We start from the raw sequence: 12,429 nt of genomic DNA on the forward strand, positions 1-12,429 counted from the left end.
CTTAATACCAGCTCCTATTGTAGGCATGAAACACTGGTATTAATAAATTAGCTAAAAAGACTTAAATGAGTGTTAATTCCTATGACTTGTACTTTAACTTAAATGTTTGGTACTGCAAACCAATATGTTCTTGAAGGAAATTAAGGAATTTTAAGAAGACCCTAGTTTGTCATTTCTCAGAAGAAATCAAGAGAGAATAACTTACAGAACATTAGGTCAAATGAGATCAAATCTCATATTATTTTAAACCATATCATACAGAAGCAGATGAGTATGCTGTATAATTTACCTGTTCCATTTGGAGTGATAGCTCTACGTTGAGAAACGCTTCTTTTTCTTCACCCTCTCTCTCTGTCTTTTCAATCTCCTGCTGTTGTCCATCATTCTTGTCAATTGCATCTATTGCAAGTTCTTCCATTTTGACCTTAGGAACCACACAGGGTTCAGACAAGGAATCAGTGAAGCTTTCATGCACATCTACCTTAGTCATCTCCTCAAGTGGAGTCATTTGGATTTCACTCTTTTCAACAGACTTTTCATCAAAGGTCTTCGGTGTATCCAGCATGTCATGTGTTGATGCAGAATGTGTATGTTGAACATCAGTATCCGATTCTACTTCAAGTCTTTCTCGTGCAATTTTGTTTGAGTTTAGTTGAGTATCAATGATTTGTCCAGTTGAGCCTATTTCAAGAGTTTTTTGGTGTCCATGTTCCTCAATATTTACTACTACCATTGATGTTTCATCTGTCGTCTTTTCTGGTTGAGCATCAGGAGAGGCCAAAGCTTGGATTTCTGCCACTTTTTTGCGCTGGATAGTTGTTTCATCTCCATCAGTCTTTGGCACCTCTTCAATTTGAACAGTTGTGATTTGTTGTTCCAGTGTATCTGGTTGTAAATTGGCCAATTCATCTCCTTTGTGGATTGTGTTTTCTGTATCTTGCTCAGATAAGCTTATTTCTTCAAACGTTTTCTCTGCAAAAACACCAGACATGTTTTGATCGGAGTCATTCTGAGTCACATCCTCCAGCCTTTCAGATCCAATTTGTTGCCCTGCTCGTCTTGTCTTAGTGTCATCCTTCTCTGGTTGAAGGTCAGCTGTAGTCTTGTCTTTGTTTTCAGGCACTTCTTTTGCTACTATTATTAATGTGTTTTCACCCTCCTTCAGACTGGCTGGTATATCTACTTGCAAAACAAGCACTTCAGATTCCATCTGGATTTTCTCTTCCACAACAGACTTTTCTTCCAGGCTCCTGGAACCACTATCAACCCCATGCACTGATGTTTCAGGGTGGCTTTCTGGGGTACCCTGTTCCTTTCCAGGTCTTTGCTGTGTGGTTATTATGAACTCTGTCTCTGTTTCAGTTTGACTTGGACTTACAATGTCTTCCTCTTGCAAGTTTATTTCTATATATCTTATCTCACGTGGTTGTATCGACTCATAAACAAGAGAGGTGAGTTGATCAGAATCCTTCTGTGTCACACTGTCTTTGTATTCAGTACTGTCCTCTTGCGTCGCTATCTTTGTCATTTTAGTTGCAGCATTTCCCGGAACGACATCAACTGTCATCTTTTCTTTCTCCCTCTCTGTGTGATTACCTGTTTGAACAAAATCTATCCTTGGTTGTTGTTCTATTGCGATGCAGGTGTTTTTATGCTCTTCTGAACTAGTTTGTATATCCAGTTGTAGAATTTGCACTTCAGGCCCTATGTAAATTTTCTCTGTGACAGATTCTTCATCAAAGCTCGTTGGTGCACTGCCTGTGCCATGCGTAAGCAAAGTAGGATGCTCATCTTGTATGCTGTGTTCCATGCCCACTTTGGGCTTCTCCTCTGTGTCTTGTAAGAGCTCAGTCTGAACTGGTTTCACCATTTTTTGCTCATAAAAGCTTATTTCTATAAATTCAGTCTTGTGTTGTGACTGTGCTATGGATTCAGAAGGGTTAGGTTGAGCGGAGTCTGTTTGAGCCAAATTGTTTTGAAATTCTGCACTGCTTTCAAGTACACTTTCACTATGACTAATTGTCTCAATAATGTCCACTCCAGGCTCATTCCCTAATGTGACAAAAGTGTTTTCAGTGTCATCTAGATTGAAAGGTATATCTAGTTGCAGAATGCGTATTTCAGACCCCTTTTGAATAGATTTCTTATCCTGGGTCTCTGGGCTGTCTTGGATGCCATGTGTTGACACTTGAATTTCTTTAGCCTGGTCATCATGATCCTTAAATTCTTCTAGTTTTTCCTGATCCACACTTTCACTTAATTTCATTGTTTCATTCTCAGATGGGGTTATTTCTATCATCTCTGTCCCTCCCCCGTGAGGCCAGGTCAAAACAGCAGAAGTAGATGTGGTGGGATCACTTTCGGCCACTGTCTTTTCTTCTGGCTGATCTTGCATTATCTCAGATGTCTGGGTGATCCATATATCAGGCAGATCAAGAACCAAATATCTCTGCTTAATCTCTGGTGTATTTTCCCATAACTTGCTGATGTAATCTGCTATATTCGGTGTGTCTGTAGTGTCAGAAGAGAGGAGAGGCTGTATTTGAGAGACTGTGCCTTGGTCTCTTTCTGCAGTCTGGGAAATAGTTTGTTCTGGAGCCTCTTTGGATCTCTGCTTAGACTCCTGTAACTCTGTTTCACATGTTTTAGATGGCGTTATTGAGTTGGGTAGAATGTCTGACTCGGATAGTTCAGCATAAGGGGTTGAAGAGCACGTTTCTGCTTTATAAGGATGAGTAACAGCTGTCTGTGCAAGCATTTCAGTTGTGTCGAGAATGATTGTGGCTATTTTCATTTCTTGAAGATCTTCAGTGGGATCACTGCCAGCATCATGAACTGCAATCTTCTCATCCACAGGGATGGTGTCCTCCACAATGGTTTGACTTTCAACAACTACATTTTCAGCATGATCTATGACCACCTCTAAAACTGTGACAGGTTTCACACTCTCTGCGTCTGTGTGTCTTTCAAGAGCAGAGTTTAGCTCTAGAACTGTAGAAATTTCTACATCTTCAGCTACCTGACTCTCAGACTTAAGCTTGACCTGTGTTTCGTCTTTGTATGAGAGTTCTGGGGAAGCTACAGGACTTGTTAACGTCATTGTGTTCAACGAGAGCTTATTTTCCTCTGAAACAGTAGTAATAGTGACCAACTGTTCAGTTAAAGGAACACTTTCATTTTCAAGTTCTTTCCTTGCTTCTTTAGACACTGAATCACGTCTTTGCCCTGGCTTTAAAGCTATGGAAACATCATTACGTTTTGACTTTCTCCTGGCTGATATGACCTCTGTTTCTTTCAAAACAACTGTTTCAGTTTCCTCAGTAGACTTCTGTTCAGCAGATTCTTTTGTGTTATCTGTCACAGACTTGGAAATGGTGTCTTGTGAAGTTTTCAAACTCTTTGACTTTCTTTTGGTTGGTGAAAGCTTTCCTTTTTCCACATTAGTACTTTCACTTGGTCCTGTGACTCCATCTGACGCTGAAGACTTTTCAGCAATCTTATTTTGTTCAAGCTCCACATCAGGGAATCTAACAGGGACATCAACTGTCTCAGAGGTTTTAGAGAGGTCGGCAGTTTTTGACTTTCTTCTGGCTGGTAAAATGTTTATTTCCTCAGTAGCATAAGGTTCAATTTGGACATTCAAGTTTGAAGAGGATTTATGACCTTCAGGCTCACCCCCCATCTGAGCTGCCTCAGTAAGACTTTGACAAAACTCTGTATTCTTTGACTTTCTCTTGGGTGGTAGAAACATTGTTTCAGTTGCCCCTGTAATAATCTCTGGAGATGCAGAATATTTTTCAGGTTCTTGTTTGGTCTCTGTAGGGTCCACACTTGGCATTCTGCTCATAGGAGAACTTGACCCTGGAGCCGTAGAAGCCTCAAGACTCTTTGACTTTCTCCTGGCTGGTATAATTTTGGCTTCATCTGCAACCATTTTACTTTGCTCTCCAGAACTTGCTAAAGGCTTCTGACTGCCAGGCTCTTGCTTGGTGTCTGCCACCTCTCCAGCTGGGTGTTCTGGGAGGAGCTTTAGACCTTTTGATCTTCTTTTGGTTGGAGAGGGTTTGTTTTCCTTTACAACAATGGCTTCACTTGGCTCAGTTGAGAGAGTCAGGCTTTCAGGGATTTTCTTAACATCTTCAGGTTCTACTTCAGTACTATGGGAAGCAACTTGCTTTGAAGCTGTGAAAGGCTCAGCGTTCTTTGACTTTCTTCTGATTGGTATGAGTTTTGCTTCTTCTACTGGGGTGCCTTCAGTTTGTTCTGTCAAACTCAACACAAACATTTGACTTTCAGGTGCTTCTTCCATCTGTACTGCCAGTGGTTTTGTGTATTTCAGAGGAAGATTTGGACTCTTGGACTTTCTCTTGGGAGGTAAAACCTCACTTTGTTCCAAAACAGCAGTTTCAGTCTGCTCTGAAACAAACACTGGTTCATTTACCACACCTTCAGCAGTAGTTTGGAGAGATGCAGGACTCTCAGTTTCAGTGGCTAAACTCTTTGACTTTCTGCTGGATGGTAGAGGTAAACTCTCTTCACTAATAACAGGTACAGACTGACTGGTTTCCTTTTGGATCACAGTGGGTTCCTCACCAGCACATTGCATCTGCTCACCTAGCTTTCCTAGCTCAGCTGCCACATCTGGCTTTGTTTCCTGAGAAGTACTGTAACCTGGTTTAATGCTGATTTGTTCTACAATGATACTTGTTGTTACTTCCATGACTTCTGTCCCAAGTTGAGTTTTATCCTCAGCTTGTGTAGCCTCAGCATGGACTGGCAATTCATCTCCAATGGTTGTAGATTTGTCTGTCAAGGACATTGTTTCCTGTAGTTTAACTTCACACTTCTCTGGTGAGCGCTTGTTTTTCCGTGGTGGCGCCACAACAGAGGTCTTTGTCTCCTGTAGATTACCATGAAAGACATCAGGGGACTGAATGGCAGGCACTTGTTTACTTCTTTCATCAAGTACCTTGAAAGAAATGACCAAAAAATAATTAATCACAAAAAATACTATGGAAATCACTCAACGATTGATTTAAGACAAGCTGCTTCTTTAAACAAAAGCAATGCTTAAGGTCCTAGGAAACATTTAAGTCTAAACAAATCTAAATTGATATAGATACCTTTAAGCTTTGCTTTAGAGAAGCCTTGTGTAAGTCTACTTCCCTGAGTATCTCTGAACTCTCTTTCTGCAGTTTCTCAAACCAGTCTGGCGTCAGACAGGCTGTTAGAAACTGCTGGTGAGAGAGCGCCTCCTGCAGACTGTTCAGCAACTTTTCACCTTCCTCTAATGTCCCCTAAAACCAGGAGGAATAACTGTTAAAGTGTGTTAAGTGATCACAAATGTGTGTATGAAAAAAGTATAAAATGTAGTATACACAAATATAGTTTTATGAGCAACATGAAAGCATCTATTAGAAAGAAAAATACAAACAGTTTATCAATACCATAAAATAATCTCTAAGATATATTAGTATTTATCATTTACATTTAACTGCTTGCTTGTTGTTCCTGAATGAGGGTTGTAAGGAAAACTGTAAAAAAATTCAAAGACAGAAACCTGCACAGAGGAAATTGAGTCTGATGGGTTGCTGTGGTTCCATTGCTGCATTGTATGGAGGCAGTCCTGCAGGCAGCTGGCCGTGTTTGAACAGCAGGTACTCTGATGCTCACACAGCCTGGACTTTAGACTGTGGACATATTCAGATCACATTCACTCTCAACACAACAATTTGTGAGGTGACTACAAGAATTATACACAATGAGAAATAAAACTATATCGATTCATTTCAACATAATTGGTTTACATAATGAATTTAAAATGTTTCCTTTTGATAATGTAGTAATAGAGAATTTTGTATACATTTGATTCCAGTTGCATAGTTCAAGACAGTAGGTTCAAGAAACCTAGAAAAAACTTTGCAACCGCTAAAGATCAAAATGACCCACTTTGTCATGTTGTTGGCATGTATAATAATTGAAAAGCAAATTGAAATACAGGAATACCAGCTGGGAATACAGCACAAAACATATCTTAAAAAGGCCTAACAGTGACCCAGTGGCGAGGTGGGGTGGTATTAATGTCTACGAGGCTGGAAGGTTTGTGCTCGAGCATTTCGTTAATCTATATACACCACCTTGAGTGAAGAAAAGACATAGACAAGCAAAAAAAAGTAACAGAGGTAGCAAAGTATAGATATTTAAGCACTCCTCTAATTCTGTTTTGTAGCAGCATAGTAATGTCATCATTTTTACAACAGGATACCTGGCATGTTGCTGGCATAAAGACTGAACCCCACTGACAATTTCAGCTGGCAGCTCGTTGGTGAAAGACGTTGATTTTACTTCCTGATGCAGATCATAAACTTTCACACCCAAATCCTCTAGTGACTTCTCACAGTTCTGAAAGAACGGAAAAACGACAACACGTAAGCATTACTTGTATTTCAGCAGGTTCTACATTGCAAGGGTTGATTTCTTATTGATCTGAACTGAACCCAACAATTCTTTTGAGAGAACTAGATAGGAAATGCAATGAAAGAGCAGCATACAAAGCTACAATACAAATGTGTTTCAGAAATATGTTGTTACTAATAAGTCCTTTTAAAGGCTTTTGTGAAGCATTCAGACAATTAACGTACAAAAAAATAAACAACTCTAAAAGATAATGTTATTGTATCACAAAGACAATGACCTGAAGACTGTGCCAGTGCTGTTGAAGCTGATTGATATTATTCTGTGGTTCACTGTAACTGAGTGCCTGGTCCAGAGAGCGGAGCTCCCACTGCAGGGCTGCAACTCTGTCCATCAGCGCCTGGACCATTTTGGCCAGCTCACGGTCCAGATCTTCCAACCGCCTCTCACAGGTTGCCAGGTGCTCCTTAAGTTCTTGCTCCGAGTTGGAACAGAGATCATGGAGGTGGCTGACCTCCAGGGTCAGGGCATCCTGACCTCCAGGGGTACAAAGGCTCAGCAAACTGTCTCTGGCAGAGTAAAGCTCCATCATCTCCCTCTGCTCCCTGTCAACTGTCTGCAGCAAAGCCTGGAATCAAAAGAAGCCCACATGCCCAGATTACTAGAATGCAAAGTAAACAGAGTGGATGAAATCCCATGAAAGTACTTGACAGTGATGTTAAAAGTTGAAATATAAAATCTTGTATTCAAATGTAAGACATTCCAGACATTGCTTGATTAGATGAGAACAATGGACACTTTAGATGAATCACAAATGGTAATTTGATGATATATTTTTAAAGATTCCAGATTGTATATATAACAGAGCCTCTGACTTAATCATCCTCATATATTTAAGATAAATTGATTTTTAATTTCAATACAGAAACAGATTACCTGTTTGATTAGAGACTGATCAAACAGGTACCAGGTACTTTCTCACACAAAAAATTGTGTGTTTGTGTTTCAGTTTCTTCTAACCTTCAGGTTGTTGGCAGCACTGTGAAGACCATGTCTATCTGCAGGAGGGGGCCCCAGGCCTTTAACCTGGTCCCTCAGCCAGTCCTGAGCTGCTTGATGCTGCTCAATCAGCAGGGTGCACTGCCGCTCAGTCAGAATGCCTTGCTCCAGGTTTGCTACCACATCCTGAGAACAGAAACTTTGCTATTAACCCATAGTAATTCTATCCCTCTTAGAAAAAAGATCAAATAAATAGCACACAAAAGATTAAGTTATAAAAGTAGTTTATTGATAAGACACTAACTTTTATCTAGCAAAAATACATCAAACCTGGTCTTATGATATAAAATTCCAATGTTATGTAACTGCCAAAAAATGAAAGAGTAGAAGATGAAGGACTATATGTATTCAATACTATGTCATTGCACAGTGTCAAACTCACAGTGAGCTCTTTCAGCAAAGCAGGGATGGACTCCTTATCTGCCCAGGAGGAATCTGTCCAACTTTGGTCCTGTGTGATTTCAAATAGCTCTGCAGCCTTAAGAAGACGGTGAATTAACAGAACACATGTTTCAACTCTGATATTATAACAAATTTAATTTTATCTTTATCAAAACAATGTGGGAGAAGAAATACAGCTACAACGTCAAACACTGCAGGGGTCTTAAACTTCATTTGCTGAGCAGTGTTTCCTGTCTTTACCTGCGCACACACATCTGAAAGTACAGGAGCCAAGGATGTGCTCTGATCCAGGAGGGCCTGGGCCTGTTCCACAACCTGCCTTCGCTCCCCCAGGCCTGGCCAGGGGAAGACACGCGGGAGATTGTATGTCTGTTTCTTGAGCTCAGCGAGACGAGCCTCAGCTTGATCTTGCTTGTACTGACAGGACTCCAGGCGCTCCACAACACCCTGCAACTGTCTAATGGGTGACAGATGATCAGTTACAGAAAATCCAACCTCATAATCAGATTTTTTGCAGCAACAGAAGAAATAAATTGATATCTGCTTCGATGTCACCATAAAGATCCCACACTACAGTAATGTAGCATTTAAGTTTTAGAAAGTGTTGTAAGACAGCTTTCTCTACCTCTGTGTCTCCTCGGCAGCCTGCACAACAGTTGTCCACTGTCTCTCTGTGTCTCTGACTGTCTGCCTAACTTCCTCTCTCTTGTCCTTTTCCAGGTCTTTGTGGTCACAGAGACTCTGTGCTCGTCTTTTCATCTCTGTCACTTGAGTGTCACCAATTGACTTGGAGCTCAAGATGGCCTAAACACAAAGACAGATCCCGATGTAAAATATTCCCTATTTGAAATAATTTATTTTGCTAAAGATGTACAGAAAGAAATTCAAATGTATCTTTCATACTGGGTATTTTTGCTGACAATGTTTAGTATCATTTTAAATGTATTATATTTTACCTTTGCAGTGTTGAGTCTTTCCTCAATCTTAGCTTTGCCACCATGAGTGCCTCCCCCCATGGAATCAGCTTGTTTCTGCATGCCTTCAACCCACGTCTTAGTGCTACTTTCATTGGTCCAGAAGACCTCAAGTTCCTTGGACAGAAAATACTGAATCTCAGCATTCTTTTGGGTGTTTTCGGCCATCTGCAGGACTGTCTTCCACTTCTCCTCTGAGTCTTTTACTCCCTGCTGAGCCACTCGTTTTGTGTGCTCCTCCAAGTCCTCCTGGTCAGACAGGCTCTGGCTTTGTCTTTTTAATTCTGTTAGCTTGGAGTCTCCCTCAGGTTTACAGCTGAGAATGTTCTGATGATTGAATACATAGTCACAAAGTCATAACTTTTTCTTATTCAAGCAAATACATTGTATAAACAGAAACTAAAATGTGACAGTGGCATAGTGGAGAATGAAAGAGGAAATTATCATCCAAAAAACAGAAAAATACTGGTTATAATTTCTTGAAATCGCATAACTTTTATCATTCAGACTGACCTGTGCAGTGTTTATCGCCTGCTCTGGATCAGTTTGACTGTCCAGAGAAACGAGGCTCTGCTGCTTCTCTTCCAGCCAGGCTCTAGTGTTTTCTCTCAGGACTTCAAAGTCCCTCAGTTGGCCATCCAGAGCACACTGCCTCTCAGCTTGGCCCATAGCCTGTTTAGCATCTTGCAATACTCTCGACCACTGATCCTCTGTGTCTTGTACTTTTAGCTGAACCTCTTGTTTTTTGTGTTCATCAAGGTCCTGAGCACACAAACTCTGACCCTGCCTCTTGAGAACCTGGAACTTTGAGTCCCCTTCAGGCTTTGAGCTCATAATGGCCTAAAGATTAGAAGAAGAGTGTCAAAACTTAAAGGCAGTTGAAAGCAAAAATTATTTTGATGATTGAGGTTACAAACATAATCTGTTCAACTAAGTTGCATCCAAAGCTGCTTATTTACAGGCTATTCTGGAAAATGATTGGTCCAACAGCCAACACAAGTTTTTTTGGCCACTTAGTCAGCCAATAATATCTCAGCTTGAGTTAGGATGAGAACAAGCAGGAGAGATTATATCTCTTCATTTTTTTTTCTCCATAATTCTCTAGCACACTTGATCCGGCAGACACACCAATGCTCTCCTTTTACTCCTGACCTCTAATCTCACCTGTGCTGTACGCAGTCTGTCCTCAGCTTTGCTTTGGCTGCCCAGAGACTCCAGTTGTTGTTGGAAAACCCCAATCCAGTGAGTGCTATCTTGCTGATGGGTATTGAATTCTCTCAGCTAAAAAAATATGCATAATTAATTAATTCAAAGTGGTTCAGTAAAAACTGCTCTTCAACAGACAGAGAAAGGAATTGTTTTGCTCATATTTATTTAAAGGAGAGGTACATTCCTATGCCTCTGCATAGTGATATCTAACAATAGCACTTTAAAAAAGAACAATTAGTGTTAATAGTCAAATAGGAATGATCTCTCTCACCTCCAACATTCTCTTCTCAGTTTCCTGGGAAATCTCAGCCTCTGCAGCAGCTTCAACTTGTTTTGCAGCTTGCAGGACTGCCTTCCACTGCTCCTCTAAGTCTTTCACTGCCTGCTGAACCTGGACTTTCCTGCCCTCATCAGCATCCTGATGGTCACAAAGACTCTGGCCTCGTCTCCTCAGGTTGTTCACCTTAAAGTCGCCCTCCGGTCTGCAGGTCAAGATGGTCTTCAAAAGAAGAAAAAATCTATATATTTCAATACAAGAACTGATGGGAAGGAAAGGTTATGCTGTTAAACAACATTTAAAACTAAGTTGAATGTAAAGGTAAAGGGAAGCTGCTGGCACTCCTTTCCAACCAATCAACTGGGATTTACATATATATTATATATAATATTATATATCCATATATATATAGTCTACCATACTGACTCACTTAATCCAAAAATCTTAAAGTTAAAGTAATTGATCAGCGATTACTGTGCTTTTGTTGAAACAGACCTGAGCTGTGTGGCATCTCCCTTCAGGTGCTGTGTGACTGCCCACATATTGCAGCTTCTGTTGTTTGTCTCTGATCCAGGACTCAGTGTGTTTATTCTGAGTGTCAAAGTCATCTGTGAGACTTCGGAGTTCTGCTTGTCTGGCAGCCTGTAAAACGCTTTTCCACTGCTGCTCTGTGTATTTTAACAGCTGCTCCACTTCTAGTTTCCTGCTCTCCTCCAGGCGCTCACACAGGCTCTCACCTTGTCTCTTCAGTACCAGCAACTTGGACTCTCCTTCAGTTTCAGAAGTCATGACAGCCTGAAGACGAGGACGGACAAATGGTGAGGATGTTAAAAGTTGCCTTAGACTTGACTCTGACTCTTGTCAGCCTGGTTAGTGAATTAAAAATCATTAAGAGCTTTTGCGCAAACAAGAGTTTGTTGTTCTTTATGTGGTGAGGAAAAAAAATAAAATTCATATATATATATATATATATATATATATATATATATATATATATATATATATATAATTCAATCTAAAAAAATTTTCTTTGAAAAAGAAAAATTGAAAAACACTAATACTAAATTACACTGTACTGTACTGGTCTTGAAACAGAAACTTCCCAACCTTAGATCAAACGACAAGAACCATAAATTCACCTGTGCGATTTGCAACCTCTCTTCAAACTGCATGTGACCACTAAGGTCCAACAGTTTCTGCTTCTGTTCTCTGACCCAGGACTGGATGGCTTCATTTTGGTTTTTGAAATCATTAAAATCTCTCTCAGAGGCAGCTTTATTCTCTGCCTGGTTGAGAGCCTCCTCAGCAGACTGTAAGACTTTCCGCCACTGCTCCTCTGCGTGTTTGACTGCATCATGAATCTCCTGTCTCCTCCTCTCCTTTAAACCCGGGTTGTCGCACAGAATATGGAATTGTTGTCTCAAACCTTGAAGCTTCAACTCCCCGTGAGGCCTGGAGCTCAGAATAGCCTAAGGGGAACAGATAGCCCTCCAGATGACCACTTTATTTTCATCCTCAAAACAAGTATTTATACATTCTTGTACACACTAGACATACTACCGCCCCACGGAATTGATTCAAATGCACTTTTAAACTCACTTGCACAATCTGTAGCTTTTCCTCATTTTGCATGTGACCTTCGAGAGATGTCAAGTTCTCATTCTGGTCTTTAATCCAGGCTTGAAAATTTTCATTCTGGGTTTGGAAAGCATCAATGGCTTTGTCTAATATAGCTCGTGTCTCTGCCTTATGGACAACATCCTCAGCAGCCTGTAGGGCAGCTTTCCACTGATCCTCTGCATCTCTGACAAACAGCCGAGCTTCTTGTTTCCTACTTTCGTCTAGATACTCCTGCTCACACATACTTTCCATTTGTCTTCTCAGTTCATCTAATTTGGAAGCTCCCTTAGGTTTGTAGTTTATGACAGCCTGGTGAAAGAAGAAAAACTGTAAGTCACTGTGAGTATTTTCTTAATCCAATAATTCCTGCAGAATTTCTGACCATTGAACATCCTGACAATCCACACAATAAATAATTAATACACCGTCAACTTCAAAATACAACTAAAACAAGGGAATTAATATCTTGTGCTA

The 12,429-nt window shown here is 40.5% G+C and overlaps 1 protein-coding gene across 1 annotated transcript in view; it reads right to left on the bottom strand.

Annotated features, from left to right (window-relative positions):
• The window catches only part of syne2b (spectrin repeat containing, nuclear envelope 2b), a 139,674-nt gene that overhangs the window by 87,061 nt on the left and 40,184 nt on the right, over positions 1–12,429 (bottom strand). The window contains exons 42-57 of the mRNA XM_072365901.1: positions 11,935–12,264; positions 11,475–11,804; positions 10,831–11,130; positions 10,330–10,557; positions 10,014–10,130; positions 9,363–9,689; positions 8,832–9,176; positions 8,501–8,679; positions 8,116–8,332; positions 7,856–7,951; positions 7,435–7,599; positions 6,695–7,042; positions 6,266–6,402; positions 5,561–5,690; positions 5,124–5,297; positions 731–4,969 (exon numbers count right to left, since the gene is read on the bottom strand). Coding sequence (XP_072222002.1) covers positions 731–4,969; positions 5,124–5,297; positions 5,561–5,690; positions 6,266–6,402; positions 6,695–7,042; positions 7,435–7,599; positions 7,856–7,951; positions 8,116–8,332; positions 8,501–8,679; positions 8,832–9,176; positions 9,363–9,689; positions 10,014–10,130; positions 10,330–10,557; positions 10,831–11,130; positions 11,475–11,804; positions 11,935–12,264 — 7,662 coding nt within the window. The remainder of the gene's footprint in view (positions 1–730; positions 4,970–5,123; positions 5,298–5,560; positions 5,691–6,265; positions 6,403–6,694; positions 7,043–7,434; positions 7,600–7,855; positions 7,952–8,115; positions 8,333–8,500; positions 8,680–8,831; positions 9,177–9,362; positions 9,690–10,013; positions 10,131–10,329; positions 10,558–10,830; positions 11,131–11,474; positions 11,805–11,934; positions 12,265–12,429) is intronic.

Source organism: Leuresthes tenuis, unplaced genomic scaffold, assembly GCF_036924035.1.
Source record: "Leuresthes tenuis unplaced genomic scaffold, fLeuTen1.0.hap1 SCAF_15, whole genome shotgun sequence".
In the NCBI taxonomy this organism is placed as follows: Eukaryota; Metazoa; Chordata; class Actinopteri; order Atheriniformes; family Atherinopsidae; genus Leuresthes; species Leuresthes tenuis.